The sequence below is a fragment of the Maniola hyperantus genome, chromosome 14 (genome assembly GCF_902806685.2).
Source record: "Maniola hyperantus chromosome 14, iAphHyp1.2, whole genome shotgun sequence".
NCBI lineage: Eukaryota > Metazoa > Arthropoda > Insecta > Lepidoptera > Nymphalidae > Maniola > Maniola hyperantus.
Genome location: NC_048549.1, coordinates 1,537,329 through 1,559,367, shown reverse-complemented (window position 1 = coordinate 1,559,367; position 22,039 = coordinate 1,537,329). Strand labels below are relative to the sequence as shown.

Here is a 22,039-nt window from a genome sequence, read left to right as displayed (position 1 = left end):
CACTGAGACATGAAATTTGGAGGGTGTGTTCTTTGTAAAGAGTAGGTATCCACTAAGAAATTCCACCCCTAAGGGGGGAAAATGGGGGATGGAAGTTTGTATGAAAGTCTATCATTTTTAAAGTTACATCGATGAAAATTGGTATACAGGCTTTCAGTTAAGAATAAAAAATACATACTTCACGATTTTTGAAAATTCTACTGCCAAGGGGGTTAAATAAGGGATGAAAGTTTGCGTGAAAGTCCGTAATTTTTCAAGTTATTTCCATGAAACTTGATATTGGGGTTTTCGGTTCCAAAAAAAAAAACTTCGGTACTATTTCAGGATTTTTAAAAATTCTACCCCTACGCCCGATTTTCTAAATTCCACCCGAGCGAAGCCGGGGCGGGTCAGCTAGTAATATATTAGTATGGACAAGGAAAGACAGACAGATATCAGCTTACCTGGTTTTTTGCGACGTATTATCCATAATCCACTGCATAATGTCGTACCCGCGCCAGACGCTATTGTACCTCATTAGACGATACCTATAAAGTATTGTTTGGTTGTTTTAACGGTGTAAAGATGGAAACATACTGGCAAAAACGAAGACAGGTGATAGTACTGATGATTACTGGTGTAACACAAAAAAAAAACACGAAAAAATATTTTAAAAATACACCTTAAACCTAGTTTCACTAGCCTTTAAATCCTCTTCAACCTAGTTGCCTGGTAGAGAACGCTTCACAGCGATAAGGCCGCTAATTGTATGTTCTTCTTTTGCATGTTTCTTTTTGTGTCTTTTCTTTTTGGTGTACAATAAAGAATATTAAACTAAACTAAAAAAATAATCCTATAATTTTGTAAAAGTTTTCGATATATTGCAAATAAAACATCTGACTTGCGCCAGAGGTCAACGAACGTTGCGTAAGTAGGCCACTCGGGGTCAATGCGTGTCTCTGTCACTCATACCTATATGACGTTTTGTCGGTTTCAACGACAGAGAGTGGGCTCTACAAATCTGCTACATATCTCTTTCTAAAGGTCGATGTACATTACTTTCGGCCGCGTACTGTATATATTTACAGATTTATAGGTATACCTGCTTAGGTAAGCTGTGATAGCCTAGTGGTTAGGACGTCCGCCTTCTAATCGGAGGTCAGGGGTTCGATCCCGGGCACGCACCTCTAACATTTCAGAGTTATGTGCGTTTTAATTAATTAAATATCACTTGCTTTAACGGTGAAGGAAAACATCGTGAGGAAACCTGCATGCCTGAGATATCTCCATAATTTTCTCAAAGGTGTGTGAAGTCTACCAATCCGCACATGGCCAGCGTGGTAGACTATGGCCAAAACCCTTCTCACTCTGAGAGGAGACCCGTGCTCTGTAGTGAGCCGGTGATGGGTTGATGATGATGATGATGATGATGAGGTGTACCTGTGATGTTGAGTAGGTAATGCGTAATAGAGCTGTCGGAATACATCGTGCAGAGCCTCTTTAGTGGAACTCCTGACTTCGCATGGCTCCTGTTCGCGCGCGAACATGAAATCTCTGTTCTTGTTCTGCTGAACTTTGTTGTCAGGGAACTTTACCTGGAAACAAAAAAACTTTAGCAACAAGCATTTGAATGAAAATGTAAAATCCATATTCCACTAACCTACCTATATAATACCTGTCATTTGTGTTTTGTGGTGCTATAAAATATATATATACATACTAGATGATGCCCGCGACTTCGTCCGCGTGGATTTTGGTTTTTTAAAATCCCGTGGGAACTCTTTGATTTTCCGGGATAAAAAGTAGCCTATGTCCAGTGGCGAGCAGTTCATAGAGGCATAAAAGCACTGCTTAACCAAGTTGAAATAATTTCGCCCTCATTTTTCATCATGGCACTCAGTAAAAAGGTAACTTTACTAAGTAATGCCTACCCTAGCTTCGAATTATGTGCACGCCACTGCCTATGTCACTCTCCAGGTCTTAAACTATACCCATGCAAAAAATCACGTCAATCCGTTGCTCCGTTGCGACGTGATTGAAGGACAAACCAATAAACCAAAACACAAACTCACTTTCGCATTTATAATAGGGGTAGTGATCGAACGCGCGTATAAAATCAAACACGCTGTGCGAAACGATTCAATATTCGTCTGGCTCTTGCCAGGGGCACTTCTCAGTGGACACTGTGTGTCATACTGTAGGTTTTTTTTTAAATTTTAATGTAAAGGCACACAAAACAGGTGGTAACTATACAATAGTCTAAATAAAAAAAAAATTGGGTATTTGACTACAATTTTTTTATTACTTTATTATATACTAGGATAAAAATAATGACGTAAACTGAAAAACTAATTAAATCGATCAAATAACAAAAAAGTTATAAGCATTTAAATATTTCTGAATAGACAGAGATAGCGATATAGCATTTTGACGTCACACTTTACTAATGCCATAGTGGCTTCGTGCGGTTTCATACAAATTTTCGTTTTGCGAGACAGGGATAGAGAGGCCCTCCCACTCCAAAATTAAAATGCCTGTAACTTTGTAAACCTTTGTTGGATTTTAATTTTTTTTTTTGTGTCATTATTTTTATCCTAGTTTATAATATAGTAAAGTGATAATATTTATCAAATTCAAATTAGGAAAATACCCAAGAGATTAGGATCTAAGCAACAACCCCTAACGTGTGTACACGACATTACTTAACAAGGTAGGCCCGACTAGTGGCCATTACTACTACTACTTACTTGCAGACTCTCTTGCAGACTCCTCAGGTCGGGCGAGATGTCACTGGTCATGTCGTTTTCGCGCAAGTATGTCAACACTACGTTACAGCAGTACGTACACACGCGCAGCCCGCCCGCACATCCGAATATTTGACCTGGAAAGTCAAAACCTACATAAATTACAACACAAAGTGCAAATCATTTAATATTAAATCTTCTTCCATATCTAAACATTAGTTTTCGCATTTATTTACTAGTATGGATTTATAATAATATATTATAGTATATAGTATGGATATAAAAAGTCTAGATCCACCCTTGTTGATTTAGTTTAGTTCAGAAATTGTGTCGCACGGGATTAGCCATAAAGTATTATGAAATGAAGACAATATTAAAAAACTTAAATCTAAATTAAAAATAAAATAAAACAACATTGAATTAAAACTAAAATAAATTAAATTAAGAATATTAATAATTAAGTATATTAAATTTTTTTTATTAAAAATCCTGTAGGAACTCTACAATTTTCTGGGATAAAAAGACTATGTCCTTCTCCGGGTTGCAAGCTATCTCTGTACCAAATTTCGTCAAAATCGGTTAAACGGTTGAGCCGTCAGACAGACAAACTTTCGCATTTATAATATTAGTATGGATAATCTAGAAGATATTTGACCTGGCACACGCTGGCTGCAACATCGCGAGCAGAATATCTGCCCACACACTCTGCAGTGGTGCTTGCGCCTCAGTGCGCTGAACCTCGCCGCACATTCATAACATTCCATAGATATGTCATCGGGCATCCAGTAGCGAGCTAGCTCGGTGTCTGCGTAACGAGTACCACTCTAAAATTTATACAATTTCATATAATATAGTATGTGCAATACTAGTAGATCAATCTGAAGTTGCTACATGGAAGTTTGCATAGGTCTAAAATAAAATAATAAAATAAAATAAACAATTGCCTTTATTCTCTGATCTACTTATACATATATTACTTACTAACAGTATTACTAATTTCCTATTCTTATTATTTAATTATTCTATCTTACATGATTTATTCTACAAATTGGTAACACCAGCACTAGGTAATTTATGGATCAGGTTGTCCTCTTTGGACATAGGCCTTCTCTAGAATTCGCCATTTTGCGCTATACTTTGATAGGGCATCTCCCCATCTTGCACAGATCTTTTATACTAAATTTTAAATACACGAGCCCCGCTGAGATCTTTTTTTGTACTACATAAAATGTGCAATCATACACCTCGTGTTCTGATTGGACTTCCTGTTATCTTTACTAGGCAATGCCAGATTACATGCATAGAAGTGCGACCCATGCACCACCTATTGAATGTTGATGATCCTATGTCATAACAGATCTCGCAAGTTTAAGTACATTAAGGTCTACAGTCTACACCATAGCAAGACGTGATTTCGGCTGACTTGGATCTACCGAGAAGAACCTTCGTCGTCGCTAGTTTCATCAACAACTGTCATTTATAAAGGAGTAGCAAATTAAAAACGGTATAAATGTACGTATATGCAATAGACCGTGCATTTTGAAGTCTATGGTATGTATGGTAACTCACCCCTGATCCTAATGCAGCAAGGCCACTGATCCTTTTCAAAACATTAGGCAAACTACGCCCCTCGTACTCCACCACATAACTCCCTGTTTCCGTTCTAGAATCATCGAAATCCCTATCTTGATCATCAACAGACTCATCAGCTTTCTCATCCTCACCCTTATCCTGGCTTTCACCGGGTTCATTTGGCGTAAATATAGGAAATTTCCACAGTTTGTTCAAAAATGTTGTTACACCACTCTGGCTAGATTCCGACTCGAAACGAGGAAACTCCGTTAGTTGGGAGGTATCGTATTTCTCCATGATTGAGAATATACTATGGGTTTGGTAAATTAATAATGGAATTCATAAGAAATTATGAAAATATATGAATGTTTTTGTGGTTTTTGTTGTGATCACCTTTGTTTGTCTGTCACTGTCAATGTCAATTCATGAATTGTCATCGTTGTCATCTTCAGACAAGTTTTTTAAATTTAGCAGCATTGCCAGAGAAGTACCTACCTGTAAAATATGTTCTAAAATTGGTTCTTTTTGGGTAATATTCGTACCCTTATATCTTCGGTCTTATTTTCATCCATTTTCAAATAAACTTTTTAGGACTGTTTTGTAATTTGTGACATTTTTTTAACATCTTAAAAAATTGATAACGCCAATCCAAATATAAATCCACAGTTCAGCGATTAATAGAATTTTTAACATTTATTTTTACTCAAGTCAATAGTAGTTACCTACTGCAGTGCTGTGCTTTTTTATAGCTTTTCATACTTTCAGGGTCTCGTTCGTAGGATTTGCCACCGCAACGCGGAGTGTCTATTTGTAAATGTCATTGATCATTTTGACATTGACGTTTTATTAAAATATAGGTAATAAAATCAAGAAGAGATAAATTACAATTTGTTCGATAAAATATATATTTTTTACTAATAAATTAAGTTAAAAAGTGAAAAATAATGGGTGAAGTGTCATTGGAAACATCGGCTTATGCCAAAATTATATTACATGCTGCAAAATACCCACATTGCGCGGTGAACGGAGTTCTGCTTGCAGATGGGTCGAAAATCAAATCTGGAAATAAAAACCAGGATCTGGATATAGTGGATTCCATACCGTTGTTCCACCATAGCCATTATGTATCTCCAATGGCGGAAATAGCTTTGACTCAGGTAGGTTCGTGGAAATTCTAGTGTGAGCTTCAATTATAATTCATCACTCATAAGCTTGTTTGCGACCACTGTCTGGAAATAAGTACTTCTTCCTCGTGCACCCACTACTTCCCGCCACGTTCTTGAAATCGTCAGGCCAGCGGGCAGGAGTATGAATTAGAATGAACTTTTAAATGAAACCCTTAAATTGGCTGTGAATTAGATTAGTTGGAGGGAAAAGAGGAATAATAATCATGATTAACATGACTACTATTCTTTTTAAAAATAAATGATGTAATTCCTATTTGCAGATAGAATTACAGGCCCAACAAGATAACACAGTGATAGCAGGCTACTATGCAGCCTGTGAGAACTTCAGAGACAATACTGTGGAGAAGTGTCCGGGACAGAAGATAGCTGAGAAGATTGTTGAATATTTTCCATCGGCTGTGTTCATTGTGGTAAGGATGTTGTTTTGTAGAAGAAGCACAATACCAACATTTGTTGTATGTATGTTATAGAATTATTTTTTATGGATCTTATAAGTAGGGTTCCCTACCTCGAAAGAAAAAACGGAATCCTTGTAGGATCACTTTGTTGTCTGTCTGTCTGTGAAATTTTCACAAAGCACCATATTTTGCACTTTTTTGTTGCATACAGCTTTATATTTTTTAAATAAATTTGATTTCAGGTTGACAATAAGAGGATGGTCCAGAACCTGGACTCTCCAGCTATCAAGATACACAAGTACAGTGAAGGGAAATGGAAACCAAAAGATGCCAACAAAGTGTTATTCCGTAAGTTAATAAAATCCATACTTATGTAATTTCTGAACATTAATATTTACCTGAATTTGATCCAAATAATATTTATTTTGGAGGCTGAGCTGTATGTTGATTTAACAGTATTTTCCTTTCATATATGTAGTACGCGACAGATTGAGTTGGCAATCGGGGTATGAGACGGGACACCGCGGGTGACGTGCAGGTGTGCGAGGCATCCCCACTCTGATTGAACTATTCTCATGCAAAAAATCACGTCATTCCATTGCTCCGTTGCAGCATGATTGAAGTACAAACCGCGTGGATTTACATTTTTCAAAATCCCGCGGGAACTCTTTGATTTTCCGGGATAAAAAGTGGTCTATGTGTTAATCCAGGGTATAATCTATCTCCATTCCTTTCATCCAAATCCGTTCAGCCGTTTTTGCGTGATTGAGTAACAAACATCCAAACATCCACACTTTCACATTTGTAATATTATTAGGATTAGGATGTACTAGATGACGCCCGTGTTTTCGTCGGCGATGATTAAGTTCCCCGTGGTAACTCTTTGATTTTCAGGGATAAAAAGTAGCCTGTCACTCTCCAGGTCTTGTGCAAAAAATCACGTCAATCCGTTGCTCAGTTACGACGTGATTGAAGGACAAACCAACAAACCAACACACTTTCTCATTTTGTCATCTAGTACTGATGTACTAGATGACACCCGTGAATTTGTCCGCAATGATTAAGTTCCCCATGGTAACTCTGATTTTCCGGGATGAAAAGTAGCATATATCCTTCTCCAGGTCTGTAACTATAGTAAGCAAAAATCATACAGCAGCATGATTGAAGCACAAACAAACAACTTTCCCATATCATCATCATCATCATCATCAGCCTGTGGACATCCACTGTTGGACATAGGCCTTCCCTAAAGAGTGCCACCACACTCTGTCCTCAGCCTTCTTCATCCAGCCACTTCCTGCCAGCCTCTTTATATCGTCAGTCCTTCGTGCTAGAGGGCGTCCCACTACGCGGTCTCCACTCAAGGACTTTCCGGCTCCAACGGCCATCGCCTCTACGACAGGCATGACCTGCCCACTGCCACTTCAGCTTGCTAATAGTTTGGGCTATGTCAGTGACCCTGGTTCTCCTGCGGATCTCCTCGTTTCTGATCTTATCCCTCAGGGAAACTCCTTTCGCATATGGGTAGTGTAAAATAAGCATTATCATTTTTCCAGAGACTCCATATGTACTAGAGACGGTGTCGCATTTACTGCAGCGGCGAGTTCAGAAGGACCTGGTAGACTTTGACAACTACTTGGATGACTCCACGCAGGACTGGAGCAACTCGGGCATAGAGAAGCTCATAGCTAGCATGGATGCTACTAATTCCCTTGACAAGGAAAAGGATTCAGAATAAAAGCCTCTATTACTATAGTGTAATTATTTAAATGTGTAAACGGGGTGAATAATGTTTAGTTTAATTTGTAAATTATACCTATTAATACATATCAAAAATTGCGGAACCGGCAGGATTCGACCATACGTCTTCTGGGTTCGCGCCCGCCGCTTGGACCACGGTTCGCTTGTTGCCAGTTGCGCAGTTTTTGATATGTAAATTATTTAGAAATTTCCTTGAAGTGTAGGTGAAAAACTCTATCATAAAAATGATAAAATATACCTAGTAAGCCTGTAACGCATATCTACAGAGTGGAGTCTGTTCGATTAAACTTAAACTCAACTTTATACACTTTGACATATACTTCAAATTGGTAAAAACCAAAAAACGGAGGCCAACCAATGGGCTCGCCACCGCTATGGCGAAGTAAATGAAGATTTGTCCTGGTTCCATAGAACAAGTGTTTTATCTTTCTGCTTCCCAAAAGTGCAAGCATGAATAATTTAATTTTTTTCCAAATTCAAATTAACTAGGTACAGTACGCGGTAGAAAGTAATGTACATCGACCTTTAGGAGATAGCAGATTTGTAGAGCGTCGTCTCTGTCGCTGAGACCGACAAAACGTATAAGTGACATAGACAACGCTCTACAAAGCCTAAATGTCATTCTAATGACCGATATACATTACTTTCTGCCGTGTACTGTAATGTACTAAGAACAAGTATGCGATATTCTATGAAATACCGGTGTGTGACGTCACAATCATTTGACGTGCTTTTTTTTAGTTTAATCGATAATTTAAAATAGTTATTACACTTAAAACCAACAAAGGACGTAGATTTTACGTATTTTGGAAGACCCTCTATTTAATAAATACTGAAACAATTTATTTTTGATGTAGTGAAATACCCATTTGTAATATCGTGATAGTCCCGATCTTAAACTATCTATCTACGCAACAGTTAAAAGTTGATAATCAAAATAAAACGGTTCGCGTCTCAGCTTCACTCTGCTGTAGGTGTGCATTGTGCTTTACTTTAGATAAAAAATCGCAATGCCTGCAGTTTCCATGGTAGGTTTGTTTTTCAGGCTGTATTCCATATAGCAACTGATTTGTTTTATTATTTTAAGAAACAATGTTATTTAATAAAATATAAAATTATTATTATACATATAGAAGCTATGTATTTATTTAAACTAGCATTTAGTAGGAAGTATAATAAAACAAGTTATATCTGTACAATACTTTTTATTGTGAATTAAAGTAATCTTCTACCAACTTCTTGCATTTATTGAGACCACCCAAATCGCTGGCTTTGCCTTGAAACTTACCATTCTTGAACGCGCCTTTGCCTTTCAAAAGTTCCGTTATTCTGAAAACAAAAACAAAGTGATAGGTTTTTGGCACAATCCCCTATTATAAATGCGAAAGTGTGTTTGTTTGTCCTTTAATCACATGCAACGGGTTGACGTGATTTTTTGCATGGATATAGATAAAGACCCGGAGAGTGGCATAGGCTACTTTTTATCCCGGAAAATCAAAGAGTTCCCACGGGATTTTTAAAAATCTACACGACTTCGATCCACGCGGACGAAGTCGCGGGCATCATCCAGTTTTGAATAAACAATTTGACTCAAACTCAAATCATTTATTCAGAATTGGTAAAATTTTACGCTTCCTGATTGTCATAAATTTTTATTTGTAAGATGATATGATATAATGGTGATAATTAATACGTACTTAAAACTAAAGCTACGAGGGTTCCAAACGCGCCCAGGTCTGAGAAGAGCCCACAACAAACTCAGCCGGGTATTCTTTTTATTATTACCACTTTACAAAATTATTTACCTAAACTTATTAGAACTATCACATAGCCGTAATTAAGCAACTCATTCCCAAGCTTGCTTATCATTCAAATAATCCTTTACATTGTAATAGGATACTTACTGTTGTCCCAAAGCATTACAATGTTCTTCCGGCCCTTGTATGACAATCTGTCCCTCTTTTGGTTTGTCCGGCTCCTCCGATACCAAAAACATAAACAGGCCTTCTTTCTCCAAACCCTTGCATATAGCTCGATTAAATTCAGGGGTGGCCTCTCTCTTGTACATAAATAAGTATTTTGGTTTAGGGTTGGCGCTTTTCACTTTATTAACTTCGTATTCTGCTAACTCTGATAGGACGTTTTGGAGATTTTTGTTTGTGATTTTTAGGTTTTTTTGAAGTTTTGATACTAGTTCCTCGTGTTTAGTCGGTTCATTCCTGTAACAATGAAAAAAATGTTAAAGGCTTTAAAGGAACTCAAACTTATCAGCCAAAAAATCACACTAATATTATATTTATACGGATTTACAAATCCGCGCTGCAGCCTCGTCTCCGCGCGGCACTACGACAAATTTGAAGGCGCCCTAACTTTTCGTCGTGCCAGAAAAACGTCACCTTAATTAAAGGAAATAAAACTTACTTTAATAGTGCAGTGAGGCGTTTCTCTCTGTCCAACATCTGTTGCAATGTGTTCGTGACTCGATTGCCCACTATAAACTTGAGGTTGGTTTTGCCTTTCTTCCCTGGTTCCATTCCCAGTAACTTGATAGTTTGAAGTTGACTGAAAGAAGATAATCCTAATCCTACTAATATTATTAATGTGAAAGTGTGGATGTTTGTTACTCAATCACTGAAAAACGCAAAAACTACTGGATGGATTTGGCTGAAATTTCGCGACTTCGTCCGCGTGGATTTGCAGTTTTCAAAATCCCGCGGGAACTCTTTGATTTTCCGGGATAAAAAGTAACCTTTGTCTTAATCCAGGGTATAATCTATATCCATTCCAAATTTCATCCAAATCCGTTCAGCTGTTTTTGCGTGATTGAGTAACAAACATCCAAACATACACACTTTCACATTTATAATATTAGTAGGAAGTAGGATAACTGTTAAATCAGGTTTTACTGCTACCATACCTATTTACAATAATATTGTATCATACAAACAACATAAATATTGGCTGGGGTTTAGGCACCTTTTGACACCTTCGAACATGCTTAAAAAAATGGCGGCCTGTTACCAAGTATGGTGGTAGCAAGTAAAATGTTTTTGGAAGTGAGTATAGGTGGAAAAATATAATTATTTTTTGTCACCTATTACTTGGTATAAGTCCCGCAAATTGCTAATAATGCGTGGCCGCCATTTTAGTGACGACAGCACTAGTTTCGCGCTGATGGTATATTTTTATTTCGGCTGACGTCTAAATGACGTCATTTTGATGTTAATGAGATATGGTTCCAGCGCAATAGCAATTTGCGGGACTTATACTATACACCACGATAAAATATGGCGGTCTCAAAATAGCTGGGCTGTTTGGCGGCCACTTTGAATACCTGTTACTTCCCGTCAGAAAAAGGTGAGATAGAGCGTTTATGCACTCCAACTCATTAGTTTTTACGAATTACGTATAATACCTATAAGTATTTATACGAATCGAATACGAATGAGTACATTATACGCCATTACTCTCAAGTCGCGCCTAAAGATATTTTACGGTAGCCGGCAAGAAAAAAATAATTACGAAACCGATCTCGCGATCTCTTTCTAAAGGTCAATGTAAGGTACTGTACACGCACAACAGACGGAAACGTTTCAAGTGCGGAAACCAGCCCAGAGTGCAGAAGAGGCCTTTACTGTACTTCAATATCTATTACCTCAAATTAGAGACATGCGTGCCGCAGCACATGTTCTCGTCAACGTCGCCGATGCAAATCACTCGGATTGTGTCCATGCAGTCCTTAGGAAGCCCGCGCGTGTGTGCCTGAAACAATTCATTTATTTACTAGCACGTGACGATGTAGCTTATCACTACGTCAATGGTGCTAGTCTATTAAAAGGATTGTTTTGTCCAGTCTTTAAACGACTATAGTCTATTCACTAAGATAGTGTTGGTACAACATTTTTTTGTGATTTTTGACTGTTTGTAAAGTAAATGTTTTTTTATTCTATTTAATGGTTATTTTAATGAAATACGAATATAAATATTAACATAAGGTAGAAAAGAGAATTTTAATGAAAAATATGAGTAGGTACAGTACGCGGCAGAACGTAATGTACACCGGGCCCTTAGAATGACATTTCGGTTTTGTAGAGCGTTGTCTCTGTCACTCATACCTATATATGACGTTTTGTCGGTCTCAACGACAGAGACAATGCTCTACAAAACTGCTATCTCCTAATGGTCGATGTACATTACTTTTTGCCGGGTACTGTAGGTAGATGCCATACTTTCCTGTGGCTGAACGTCGCACGTGGTAACTTGATGTCGCGGCAGCGCCTTTGACAAGATGCTTTGACACGACAATGCGGCGCGACACAAGCGACTGAATCTAAGCGAACAGACTTTACTTACCTCATCTAAATTAGGATCATTGGCTTTACATATCTTCACAGTGACTGGTATAGCTCTACGTATCAAGTCGTTGCATCTCTCCTCCACCACTCTCACAACACTGTCTGCAACGCTCGTGGAGTCAAGTTCAACATAAGACTCTTCGGAGCCTAACCACCAACTTGTTGTGGGCAAGTTATGTTCTTTTTCCAGAATGGCTGAGAGCAAATGCTGACCTGAAAATACAAGTTCGTTTTAAGGTTCCCAAATCAAATCAAATCAAATGGTTTATTCAAAATCCATACTAATATTATAAATGCGAAAGTGTGTCTGTCTGTCTGCTAGCTTTTCATGTCTCAACCGTTTAACCAATTTTGACTAAATATGGTACAGAGGTAGCTTGCAACCTGGGGAAGGACATAGGCTACTTTTTGTTCCCACAGGAATTTTAAAAACCTAAATCCACGTCGCGGGCATCAGCTAGAAGGTAATAAATTACACTTTTTGAAAGTCAGTTGTTGCATTTGTAAGATGATATAGTGGTGATAATTTTTACGCAAACTTAAAAACTAAAGCTACGAGGGTTCCAAACGCGCCAGGTCTGACAAGAGCCCACAACGAACTCAGCTGTCTGTCAGTCTGTCAGCCAACAAACTCTTATAATAAATGCTACCGCAACGGACCGTTGCACCGTTGCGACGTCATTGAAGGACAAACAAACACACTTTCGCATTTATAATAACAGTACTGATAGCACTAACCTACCTACCTGAGTGCTGTTGCATGTGATCAGACCGTCTCGTCCAATCTATCCTCTGAGCCACCTCGGCACCCACCTCTAGTGGCTCTCGAGTGAAATGGAGAGCTTCATCACCCTTGCGAAGCACTTGGAGCACCTCAGTGTTGTTCAACCAGCCTATGTCATGTGGCTGTAGACGAAAATGTAAAGGCTACTGTAGATCAATAACGGCAGCACAAAGAGCTATAGAGAAGTAAAGTAAGAATAGACAAGCGCTATCCAAAGCGGTGGCTACTAAGCTAGCCTAAATATATAATAGGAAAGGTGACTGACTGACTCATCTATCAACGCACAGCTTAAACTACTAGACGGATTGGACTGAAATTTGGCATGCAGATAGCTATTATGCGTAGGCACTTTTGGATTTTTGAAAATTCAACCCTTAAGGGAGTGAAATAGGGGTTTGAAATTAGTGTAGTAAACGCGGACAAAGTTGCGAGCATAAGCTAGTTATTATTATAAATGAGAACCTGTGTGTGTCTCTCTCTCTGGTAATCTGGTATCATCATCATCATCATCAGCCTGTGGACATCCACTGTTGGACATAGGCCTTCCCTAAAGAGTGCCACCACACCCGGTCTTTAGCCTTCCTCATCCAGCCACTTCCCGCCAGATTCTATATATCCTCGGTCCATCGTGCTGGAGGGCTTCCCATACTACACTACTCTACAACAGGCATAACCTGCCCACTGCCACTTCAGCTTGCTAATAGGTGTTAATCTGGTATAGTGCACACAAAACAAGTAGTACAATCTGAAGTTGCAACGTGGCAGTTTGCACAGGTTACAGACTTAATATTAAATACACAAGCCTAGCTGAGATCTGTTTTTGTACAATATGCAGCATTGATGATGGAAGAGCCAGGAGATGTGCTGTCATGCGGCTCATGTTCAGATTGGACTACCTGTTTTGCAAGCTCTATATTTTTTCAAGTTAAACTGCTGTACTGACCTTTATCTTTCACACAAAGAGCTTGCTTTCTAAAGACCAATATAGCATAATTCATTTTTTTGCAAGGAAATATTATTCAAGCAGGCAAAGCCTTTTATAAATACTTAGTAAAGAAAATAATGGAGTTACCTGACCACCCCCTGCTGGGAAGAGGATAGTATTCTCCAATATCACTTGATATCCCTCGAACTTCGACACTTTGCCATAGTCTACGATTGGCTCATTAGTTTCTTCACATTTTACAACTTTTGATGTGAACTTAAAAAGAGATTTTCACATTTTAGATCCACACGGAAATGTGATTAAGTCTTTCAAGACATTAAATTTATTCATTTACTTGTGCCAATGACTTGTGAGAGCTGTAATTAAGGTTTTATCATGATTTTATTACGAAAAATTCTGCAATATTTACCTCCTTTAAGAAACTGTCTTCTTGGCATTTAAACACCATATTTGGTTATTTAGTTGTTTGTAAGTTATTGTACACGACCTTTACACGACAGATAAATATAGTTTTTTTTAGCGAATTTCACGTAATTATAGTTTATCGATTAAATAAGTTTCCAGGTTTGAGGTTATAAAAACATTTCACCACAGACCAGTAATTCACGATCTGCCAAAATACGTCAAGTGTCAACAGTCAAAAGTCAAGGTTTCAAAAATTCAAAAACGGTCGAGAAACTCCGAATAACTTAGGCTAGATCTACACAAGGGCAATTTGTTATGAAATCTACCAAAAAATTATAAAACTTATCCTGTATATTTTTAATGGTAGGTAACTATTTCCTTATTAACTATCCTGTATTTCAATGGTGATTTAAAAAACACATCGTTACTGGGGTATTTGGTAATATTTTATTAGTTAACAACTTAACTATGTAAAAAAAACAAAAATTAGCAAATTTTTTTATTCTTTGTATATGAATTAAACGTTTGATCCAAAACTGACACGGCGAAGTCGACGTCTTCCTTGTTGATACACATCGGTGGTTTAATTCTGAGAACCTGTGAAATGAAACAGAAAACTTTACTTAGTTATTTAAAAATAATATAACTGGCAATGTAGGTAGCGCGGCACGTGAGAAGTTCTGGTACCTACCTAACTAACTACAATGTTCTGAATTAGAATTTTATCATGGTGAGATTTTAAATTACTGGTTCAAATCTAGCCTGCAGGGTTATTCCGTATCTCAGTGGCAAGCAAATTTTTCATTTGGCGATTTTTAAAAGTTAAGCATTCACCAAGTGAATTAGTTCGCTTTTTTTTAAATTACGCATTATATGCAGATTACGATCGTCATCAGCCATTAGATGTCAACATGACGTCTCTTCTAAGAACTTACACATGCCATGGTTTTGCGCTGCCTGAAAGCAGTGGCTGCTTGCGACTTTATACAGTTCATTTACCATCAAGGCAAAAAAATCTAAATCATCCCAAAAGCTTTTTTAAAAATATACCAAACTGAAAAATTACATTTCTACCTTGACTTCAAAACTGAAGTCAACATAGGTAGGTACTTACAACCATACAAAAATAATATCTTACATTGCCCCACCGTCCTCCTCCACCAATAAGAGCGCCAGAATCCTTGATCATTTCCATAATATCCCCAAAGTCGCTTTTCTTCAATGGGTTCTTAGTTCCTGGTTCTACCAGTTCTAGCGCTAACATAAGTCCTTTACCACGCACATCCCCGATCATAGGGTGGACCTTCTGTAATGCCATTAGTTGTTCTATGAAATATTTGCCAGTTTTTTTGCAGTTTTGCTGAAGCTTCTCTTCTTCTATGACCTGTAACCAACAAAAACATAGATGTGAAAAGAAGAAAACTGAGTTCTATACAATGCTGTGCTGCTTTATTTCCTGTGGCCCTTCACGTGGCCACAGGTTTGATTTCCGAAGGAACCAATTAGAGTTTTCTAATAATTACTATAATGACTCCTCAGCTTTAGTCTGATAGGAGGCTATATGGTAGTGTCAATGTAAACATCATCATCATCATCAACCGATAGACGTCAACTACTGGACACAGGTCTCTTGTAGGGACTTCCACGACGACGACGACACGTTCCTGCACCAGCGGCTCCCTGCGACTCGTCGGATGTCGTCCGTCCACCTAGTGGGGGGGTCTTCCAACGCTGCGTCTTCGTGTGCGAACGTAAACTCTCCACCCTAAATCGCGTAGAAACCGATCAGAGTTCTGGATTTATTAAAACTGACTTAAGTATTACCATTAGACTGTCGAGTTTTATGCTGGTTATTCTCAATAGTGTGGGTGTTTGAAGCCAGTGTCTAATCACAATTCGAAAGCACTTTATGAAAGTTTAATTGGATCAAACTTTTCTATTCTATTTTACTGCATCGTTATTCCACTCTCCCATAGTATTGAATGCAATCAAGCGCAATGTTTCCATCTGATTATTTCTGATTGGAGAACTTACTTCCAAAACAGCTTTTCCAACTGCAGCAGCCATCGGGTTTCCTCCAAACGTATTAAAATACGAGGCTTTGTTGTGCGCATCAGCTATTTCCTTAGTAGTAACCACCGCTGCTAAGGGAAAGCCATTACCAATTCCTTTCGCCATAGTCACTATGTCTGGTACAATCCCGTGAGTCTCGAAACCCCAAAAGGCATCGCCAGTACGACCGAACCCTGTTTGTACCTAGAGAAAATCATTAAGTATGAAAATGTGGACTGTGAAAAAGTCAGCGATTTGAAAAGCAAATTATATGAAAAAAACATCATATACAAAAATGGTATATACCATTGTGAAATGGGGAAATCTGGTGAAAAATTATTCTTTTTAGAAACAAGTAGGTACCTACCTAAGTAAGATCGCAAAAATTCAAGGATGAGCATCTTCGGGTGAGAAGATGATTGAATAATTATTTATGCAAATAATACTGCTAAAATCTTAAAAAAATCTGTATAAAGGTGCTAGAGTTCTTTCTGCCATTTTAAGGGAATATAATTAAAAACTAAGTTAAGAAGCAAATCAAAAACTATTACCTCATCAGCTACATACAGTCCACCATATTCACGTATCAGTTCCCTGGCTTTCCTAATATATCCTTTCGGAAACTGCATGGCTCCATTCACTCCTTGGATCGATTCTGCAAAAAGTGCAGCCACTTTTCCAGCTGGCACTGAATTCTCTAAAAGCTAAGACGTCCCGTTACATTATTATTTGAAGACACTCACAAATAATTAAACAATCGTCGCCGTCATCGTCACCAACTGATAGTGATAGATCCACAGCTGGACATAGGTATATCTTTTGTAGGGGCTGTCTCTCATGCGCCTAAATGTGCATTTGAGCATTTCTAAGTTACTGTACAGACGCTATAGACTATAGCTTCTTTCTTAGAGGCTGCTAGGCTAGACGCTCAGGCGATAGAAGCCATCAAAACTGATTGTAAATCTTTTCGCTTAATTAGGAGATATCTATGATGTACAAAAATTATTATATTATGAATTCTGCATATACCTCTCTAAGCTGATGGATGTAATTGTCTGAAGTATCACAGTCACCTACACAAGAACATGCATTCGGTACTTGTGATATAGAGTCTCTGCATCCACCCCAAATACCTCGGTAGGGGTCTGGGAGCATTGCCTGTTAATATAATGTTTTAGTTAGGTCTTTTTAAATCTATTTTGCTTACCAGATTAACATTTGACAAAATATACAAAAAATACAGTGCAATAATAAAATAAATTGTAACATAGTCCTTCGAACCGGATAGTGAAAATTTATTGACAGGTACGAAAGATAACATTGATTTTATATTTTATCCTGTTGGTAGACGTATAATTTAAAACCACTTTCAACAGGAAAAGCTGTACCGCCAAACAAGAAAGTGTTCCGGTACGATATGCCTGGTTGGAACGAATTGGAAATTACTGCGCTTATCCACCTCATACTAAATTGTCACTTACTATGCGATAGGTTTGCAGCGTTTACAGGCATGCATCAGTTTTCATCGAATAAAAAATACCTAGAGATGTGAACTTAGAGGAGTTTGTTTCCCTTACGTGATGAATACCAGCTGGCACTGGCAACGGCATGCGGTACGACTGCGAGGCTGTCAAACCCATCAAGGCACTAGAGTAGCCGTGGTAACAACTCTGCAGTGAAATTATATCATGGTTCCCCGTGTATGCCTTCGCTAGAACTGTAGCCAGATCGTTTGCTTCTGTGCCACTGTTCACCAAGTAGACCACCTATTTGAACAAATATAATGAAACAGGTACAGTAAACTGTAAACAAGTAGCTAAGTATTTACAGCACCTTAAAAATAAAATATTTGAATATCCAAAAGTAGTCTACAAACAGCTTCGTCAATGCAATAGGTACAAAAGTAAGATGGCGTCAGGTAAAAAGAGCTCTGGATGATAGTGAAGAGGATTGTTCTTCTACAGCGTGAGAAATGGGAGATTAGCCATGGCCCTTGGCCTTGACGAACATTCCTCTTTTCCCTCCAATTAAGCGTGAAGCTTGTGCTAGGAGTTGGTACGACAATAGTGCAACGGGTGGGGTTTGAACCGGCGACCTATTGGATTTCAGTCCGCACCTTTAACAGTTGAACTATTGAGGCTCTCAAAACTGTCTGTTGTTGAAAAGTTGACTGACAAACCAATAGAGTGGTGGCAGGGAAACGCACATACCATCCCACTTCACTTTATGTCGATTAAATTGTAGATTGTTAAATCACTCCCTGCGCAGGTTCAACATTTTTATTTGACGCTAATATTGTGGCATTAGCTGCAGTCGTCGAATTTAGTGATTAACAAGCCAAATTAAATACCTTCAGATCCCCAGGAAATTTTGTAGTCAATTTCTCAATGTATTCGTAAATTCTTGGATGCCTGTAGATATTTGTAGTGTGCCAGAGAGTATCAATTTGTTTATGTAGTGCAGCTGACACTTTCCTGAAATTAAAACATGAACCAATAATTTATTTTCCAGTGCCCTGAAAATTATTTTGAAGGGCTAAGTTATTTCACCACAATGCAGCATTTTTCTTTCAGAACTACTAAGAATTCGTCTCTAAAAGTGAATTGGTGTGTTGAACATAATAATCGCACTCTCTGATTATACTAAACTATCATCTTTTTAGGGTTCCGTACCTCAAAAGGAAAAAGGAACCCTTATACCCTTTTTCTTGTGATGTGATGTACCTACCCACAAATTCACGGTTTTCAGACTTTTCCTTTACTTGTGCTATGAAACTTAACTATCTGCCTTCGAGGTCAACGGGAAGTACCCTATAGGTTTTCTTGACAGACACGATAAACAACGAAGTGATCATTCCTTTTTTCCTCTTGAGGTACGGAACCCTAAAAACGGGCCGAATTGAGAACCATGTTCTTTTTGGAAGTCTATCTGACTTCCGAAAAGAACGTGGTTCTCAACTCAGTCAGTTTTTTTATAGATATTCAAATATTTTATAAAAAAAAATAGATTTCTCACGGATGACAATGTCCCACAGAGACGGTGACGATGCCTCCGATCAGATCAAGGTACCGTCTACCCTCATGATCGAACAACCACTGCATGTGGCCCTGGTGCAACATAACCGGCCGCTTATACAGGTTGTACATAACCGGAGGTATTTTCTCAGATTTTATCCTGTCCGTCTCTGAGATTGATGGGCCCTGAAAATTAATGACCTTTCATTTCACCTATAGTTTTTGCATTTCACGAAGGCGAGTGGCTCATGCTTGTGTGTAAATCGTATCGGTATAAGTAAGGCACAGTAAACGTGTGCCTTTGCGAGCGCTTGCTCGCGACTGATTGGTCCGAAATGCACGCACACTTACGCAATGCCCGTTTATAAGACGTAACCACAAGTAAAGTTCACTCGCCTTCGTGAATTACAAGAACTTGTACCTTTGAAATGAGTGAAATATTTATGGATTCAACAACCTATAATTTGATTATAATTATAAATTTATTTGCTTCCGTTTCTTTCAGTTAACCAACGCCAAATTATTGCCACTAGCCTACGTATTAGAAGACGTAGCTTAATTAAAGGAATACATCAACCGCAATGATATGGTAAGTAGAAATCTCAATGGGCGTCGTGCAAGGGAGGTATCGAGATCTCAAAGCCTTCCCAATATGTGGTAAGGGTGGCCCTGGCCACCGAGGATGTTTAAGGAGGTAAAACTCCCACATATTTGATGTCTCCTCCAGAGAGACAGGTATCGTAAAGATTTTTCCCCGGGTTTAAATCAGGTTGCATTAAAAAAGTAATAACTCACATGATATTTATTTGGTGTAAAATCACATTTTGGCAAGGCGCTTGCAAATCTTCTGCCTAAAGTTTGGTAGGAAAACCGTGTTACTATAATGAAAAATAACATAAATAATTAATTAAAATAATATAGTGAAAGTAGTTTTATCGAAGAAAACACAGTTTGTTGTACCTATTACCTTTAACCACCATTATTTTTTTTATTTTTTTTACCAAATACCCATTCAATTAAGAGGCGTAAACACTACTGAATTGAATTTGAATTATAATTACGACTCTTGACACCTTGACACCAGAATATGATTATGATAACAAAAGGCACATAATGTATTGTAGATTTACATTGTTTTACTTACACAGAAAATAAATAAAATAATTCTGTTGTACCTATTTTTATTTAAATTAGATAATAATTAAAAGTCGTCATGGATTATATTCATGCCTCGCCTATCGTGGATCGTGCCCCTTTAGCCGGGGTTCTCTCACATGCGTTTTGAAATGACCAAATTTCGAAGTTCGAACGAAAACCTATACAAATTTGCAAAGAAATATTAATTTCATTTTATATTCATTTTGGTTCATAGTAGGTAGTTATATCATAGATTTCCGCAAAATAACGCCTTCTTCTATACAACATGTACCTACTGCTACAGTACGCGCCCGAAAGTAATGTACATCGACCTTTAGGAGGAGATAGCAAATTTGTAAAGCACTGTCTTTGTCGTTGAGACCGACAAAATGTCATATAAGTATGAGTGACAAAGCAACGCTCTATAAAGCCGAAATGTCATTCTAAAGGCCGATATACATTACTTTCGGCCGCGTACTGTAATATTTTTTAGATTAACTAGTTTCACTATTTACAGTTACCTATACCTACCTATATTTATTTATTTTACTTTTTATTTACTACCAAAAATATTTACAGTAGGTAGGTACCTACCTAAAGAGAAAGAGCCAAAAGTGGACAGGGAAGCACTTATCTCTATGAGAGATCTCTACCAGTGACCCTTGGCAGTGCGAGAGGTTATAAAGGGAGTAGAATAGGTACAAAAAGAAGATTTATATTATGAAACAAACGAAAACATATGATTTTAGAGTAGGTATTTAAATAGAATTTCACCCGAATTTCAATCGCGACAATGGATGGATGCCTTGCCTGGATTACGGTGACGGCTCTAGCGAGGAAGATCAGCAAGAAGGAAGATTATCAAGAACTGTCCCCCCCCCCCACCTCAGCCACCCTCACGACGGGCTGTGCGGGCAGCGGCACGCGCGGCGCGTAGTCTTTATTGGAGTAAATGTATTCTGTGCTTTAAACGCACGGAATACCTACATTTAAACGCGACGCGTGCGCAAACTGACCCCCTTGATAAAGGAACCCGGATGGGTTCGAAACTAGCCGGTCTAACGTCGACTGGATACGTGAGTATAGCCGTAGAAATATACTATATATTTAAATAGAGGTGATATTACCTAATAGCTTTGTTATATTTACATAATTATTTTATCAATTGTTTTAGAAAAGAGATAAGATACCAAGGAACGTATTATGGAGGAGAAGTAATTATAAAGGTCATGACGTATTTCTTGTTTTAATAACTGTAATTTTAGACTTTATTATGCATATGTTTATCATAGTTTAAAAGTGAAGTCTCTGAGTCTACTAGAGTGAAATTTTGTACGTCTGTCTGAGCCTTCTGAATTACTGAACATTTTAACTGAATTTTTAATCGATAGAGAAAATTTGCGACATTCCTATAAAAAAATTAGATTCCAACTCCTCAATCCTGATTCTGCAGGGATCTGACCACCAAAACTAATGGGACTGTTTAGAAAATAGAAACTGTCGGTTGGTAACTTAAGACTTTAGCATTTAACTAAAGGGCCCAACTCCTCAACCCTGATGCTGTATTGAATTGCACACCTAAATCGTGCTAATTGAAAAGGTCTAGTAAGTTGGTTAGAAAAAGGAACGACGGGACGCGATGTCGCGTGCTTCCATATCCTATATCCTACTAAGTACTAACATTCCTATTTGCATTTGGGCTTTA

At 38.0% G+C, this 22,039-nt stretch overlaps 3 protein-coding genes across 3 annotated transcripts in view; 1 reads left to right on the top strand and 2 right to left on the bottom strand.

Annotated features, from left to right (window-relative positions):
* The window catches only part of fab1 (fab1 kinase), a 37,168-nt gene extending 32,494 nt beyond the window's left edge, over positions 1-4,674 (bottom strand). Inside the window, exons 1-5 of the mRNA XM_069502883.1 lie at positions 4,293-4,674; positions 3,379-3,547; positions 2,727-2,860; positions 1,420-1,574; positions 444-527 (exon numbers count right to left, since the gene is read on the bottom strand). Of these exons, the coding sequence (XP_069358984.1) occupies positions 444-527; positions 1,420-1,574; positions 2,727-2,860; positions 3,379-3,547; positions 4,293-4,592 (842 nt within the window). The 5' untranslated portion in view covers positions 4,593-4,674. The remainder of the gene's footprint in view (positions 1-443; positions 528-1,419; positions 1,575-2,726; positions 2,861-3,378; positions 3,548-4,292) is intronic.
* Positions 4,675-5,133: 459 nt separating this feature from the next.
* EMC8-9 (ER membrane protein complex subunit 8/9) lies at positions 5,134-8,877 on the top strand. Its single transcript, XM_034975512.2, has 4 exons — positions 5,134-5,452; positions 5,743-5,892; positions 6,123-6,228; positions 7,437-8,877. Exons 1-4 carry the CDS (start codon positions 5,240-5,242, stop codon positions 7,616-7,618), a joined length of 651 nt encoding a protein of 216 aa, XP_034831403.1. The 5' UTR covers positions 5,134-5,239; the 3' UTR covers positions 7,619-8,877.
* Positions 8,827-20,214, bottom strand: LOC117988387 (alanine--glyoxylate aminotransferase 2, mitochondrial). The gene is made up of 17 exons (XM_034975520.2): positions 20,165-20,214; positions 19,993-20,075; positions 19,199-19,383; positions 18,534-18,657; positions 17,761-17,949; positions 17,213-17,341; positions 16,735-16,887; positions 16,166-16,387; positions 15,270-15,515; positions 14,687-14,728; positions 13,853-13,981; positions 12,743-12,902; positions 11,995-12,209; positions 11,297-11,403; positions 10,063-10,203; positions 9,546-9,860; positions 8,827-8,970 (listed from the first exon to the last, which is right to left on the bottom strand). The coding sequence occupies exons 1-17, from the start codon at positions 20,175-20,177 to the stop codon at positions 8,847-8,849; spliced, it is 2,577 nt and encodes an 858-aa protein (XP_034831411.2). The 5' UTR covers positions 20,178-20,214; the 3' UTR covers positions 8,827-8,846.
* Between the last annotated feature and the right edge of the window lie 1,825 nt (positions 20,215-22,039).

Coding starts and splice junctions, on each gene's coding strand:
- EMC8-9 (XM_034975512.2), top strand. CDS start 5,240: ATGGGTGAAGTGTCATTGGAAACATCGGCTTATGCCAAAATTATATTA. Junction 5,453..5,742: donor CGGAAATAGCTTTGACTCAG/GTAGGTTCGTGG, acceptor TCCTATTTGCAG/ATAGAATTACAGGCCCAACA. Junction 6,229..7,436: donor TGCCAACAAAGTGTTATTCC/GTAAGTTAATAA, acceptor TCATTTTTCCAG/AGACTCCATATGTACTAGAG.
- LOC117988387 (XM_034975520.2), bottom strand. Junction 19,384..19,992: donor TTACACCAAATAAATATCAT/GTGAGTTATTAC, acceptor ATTAATTTTCAG/GGCCCATCAATCTCAGAGAC. Junction 8,971..9,545: donor TGTAATGCTTTGGGACAACA/GTAAGTATCCTA, acceptor TTTTGTTTTCAG/AATAACGGAACTTTTGAAAG.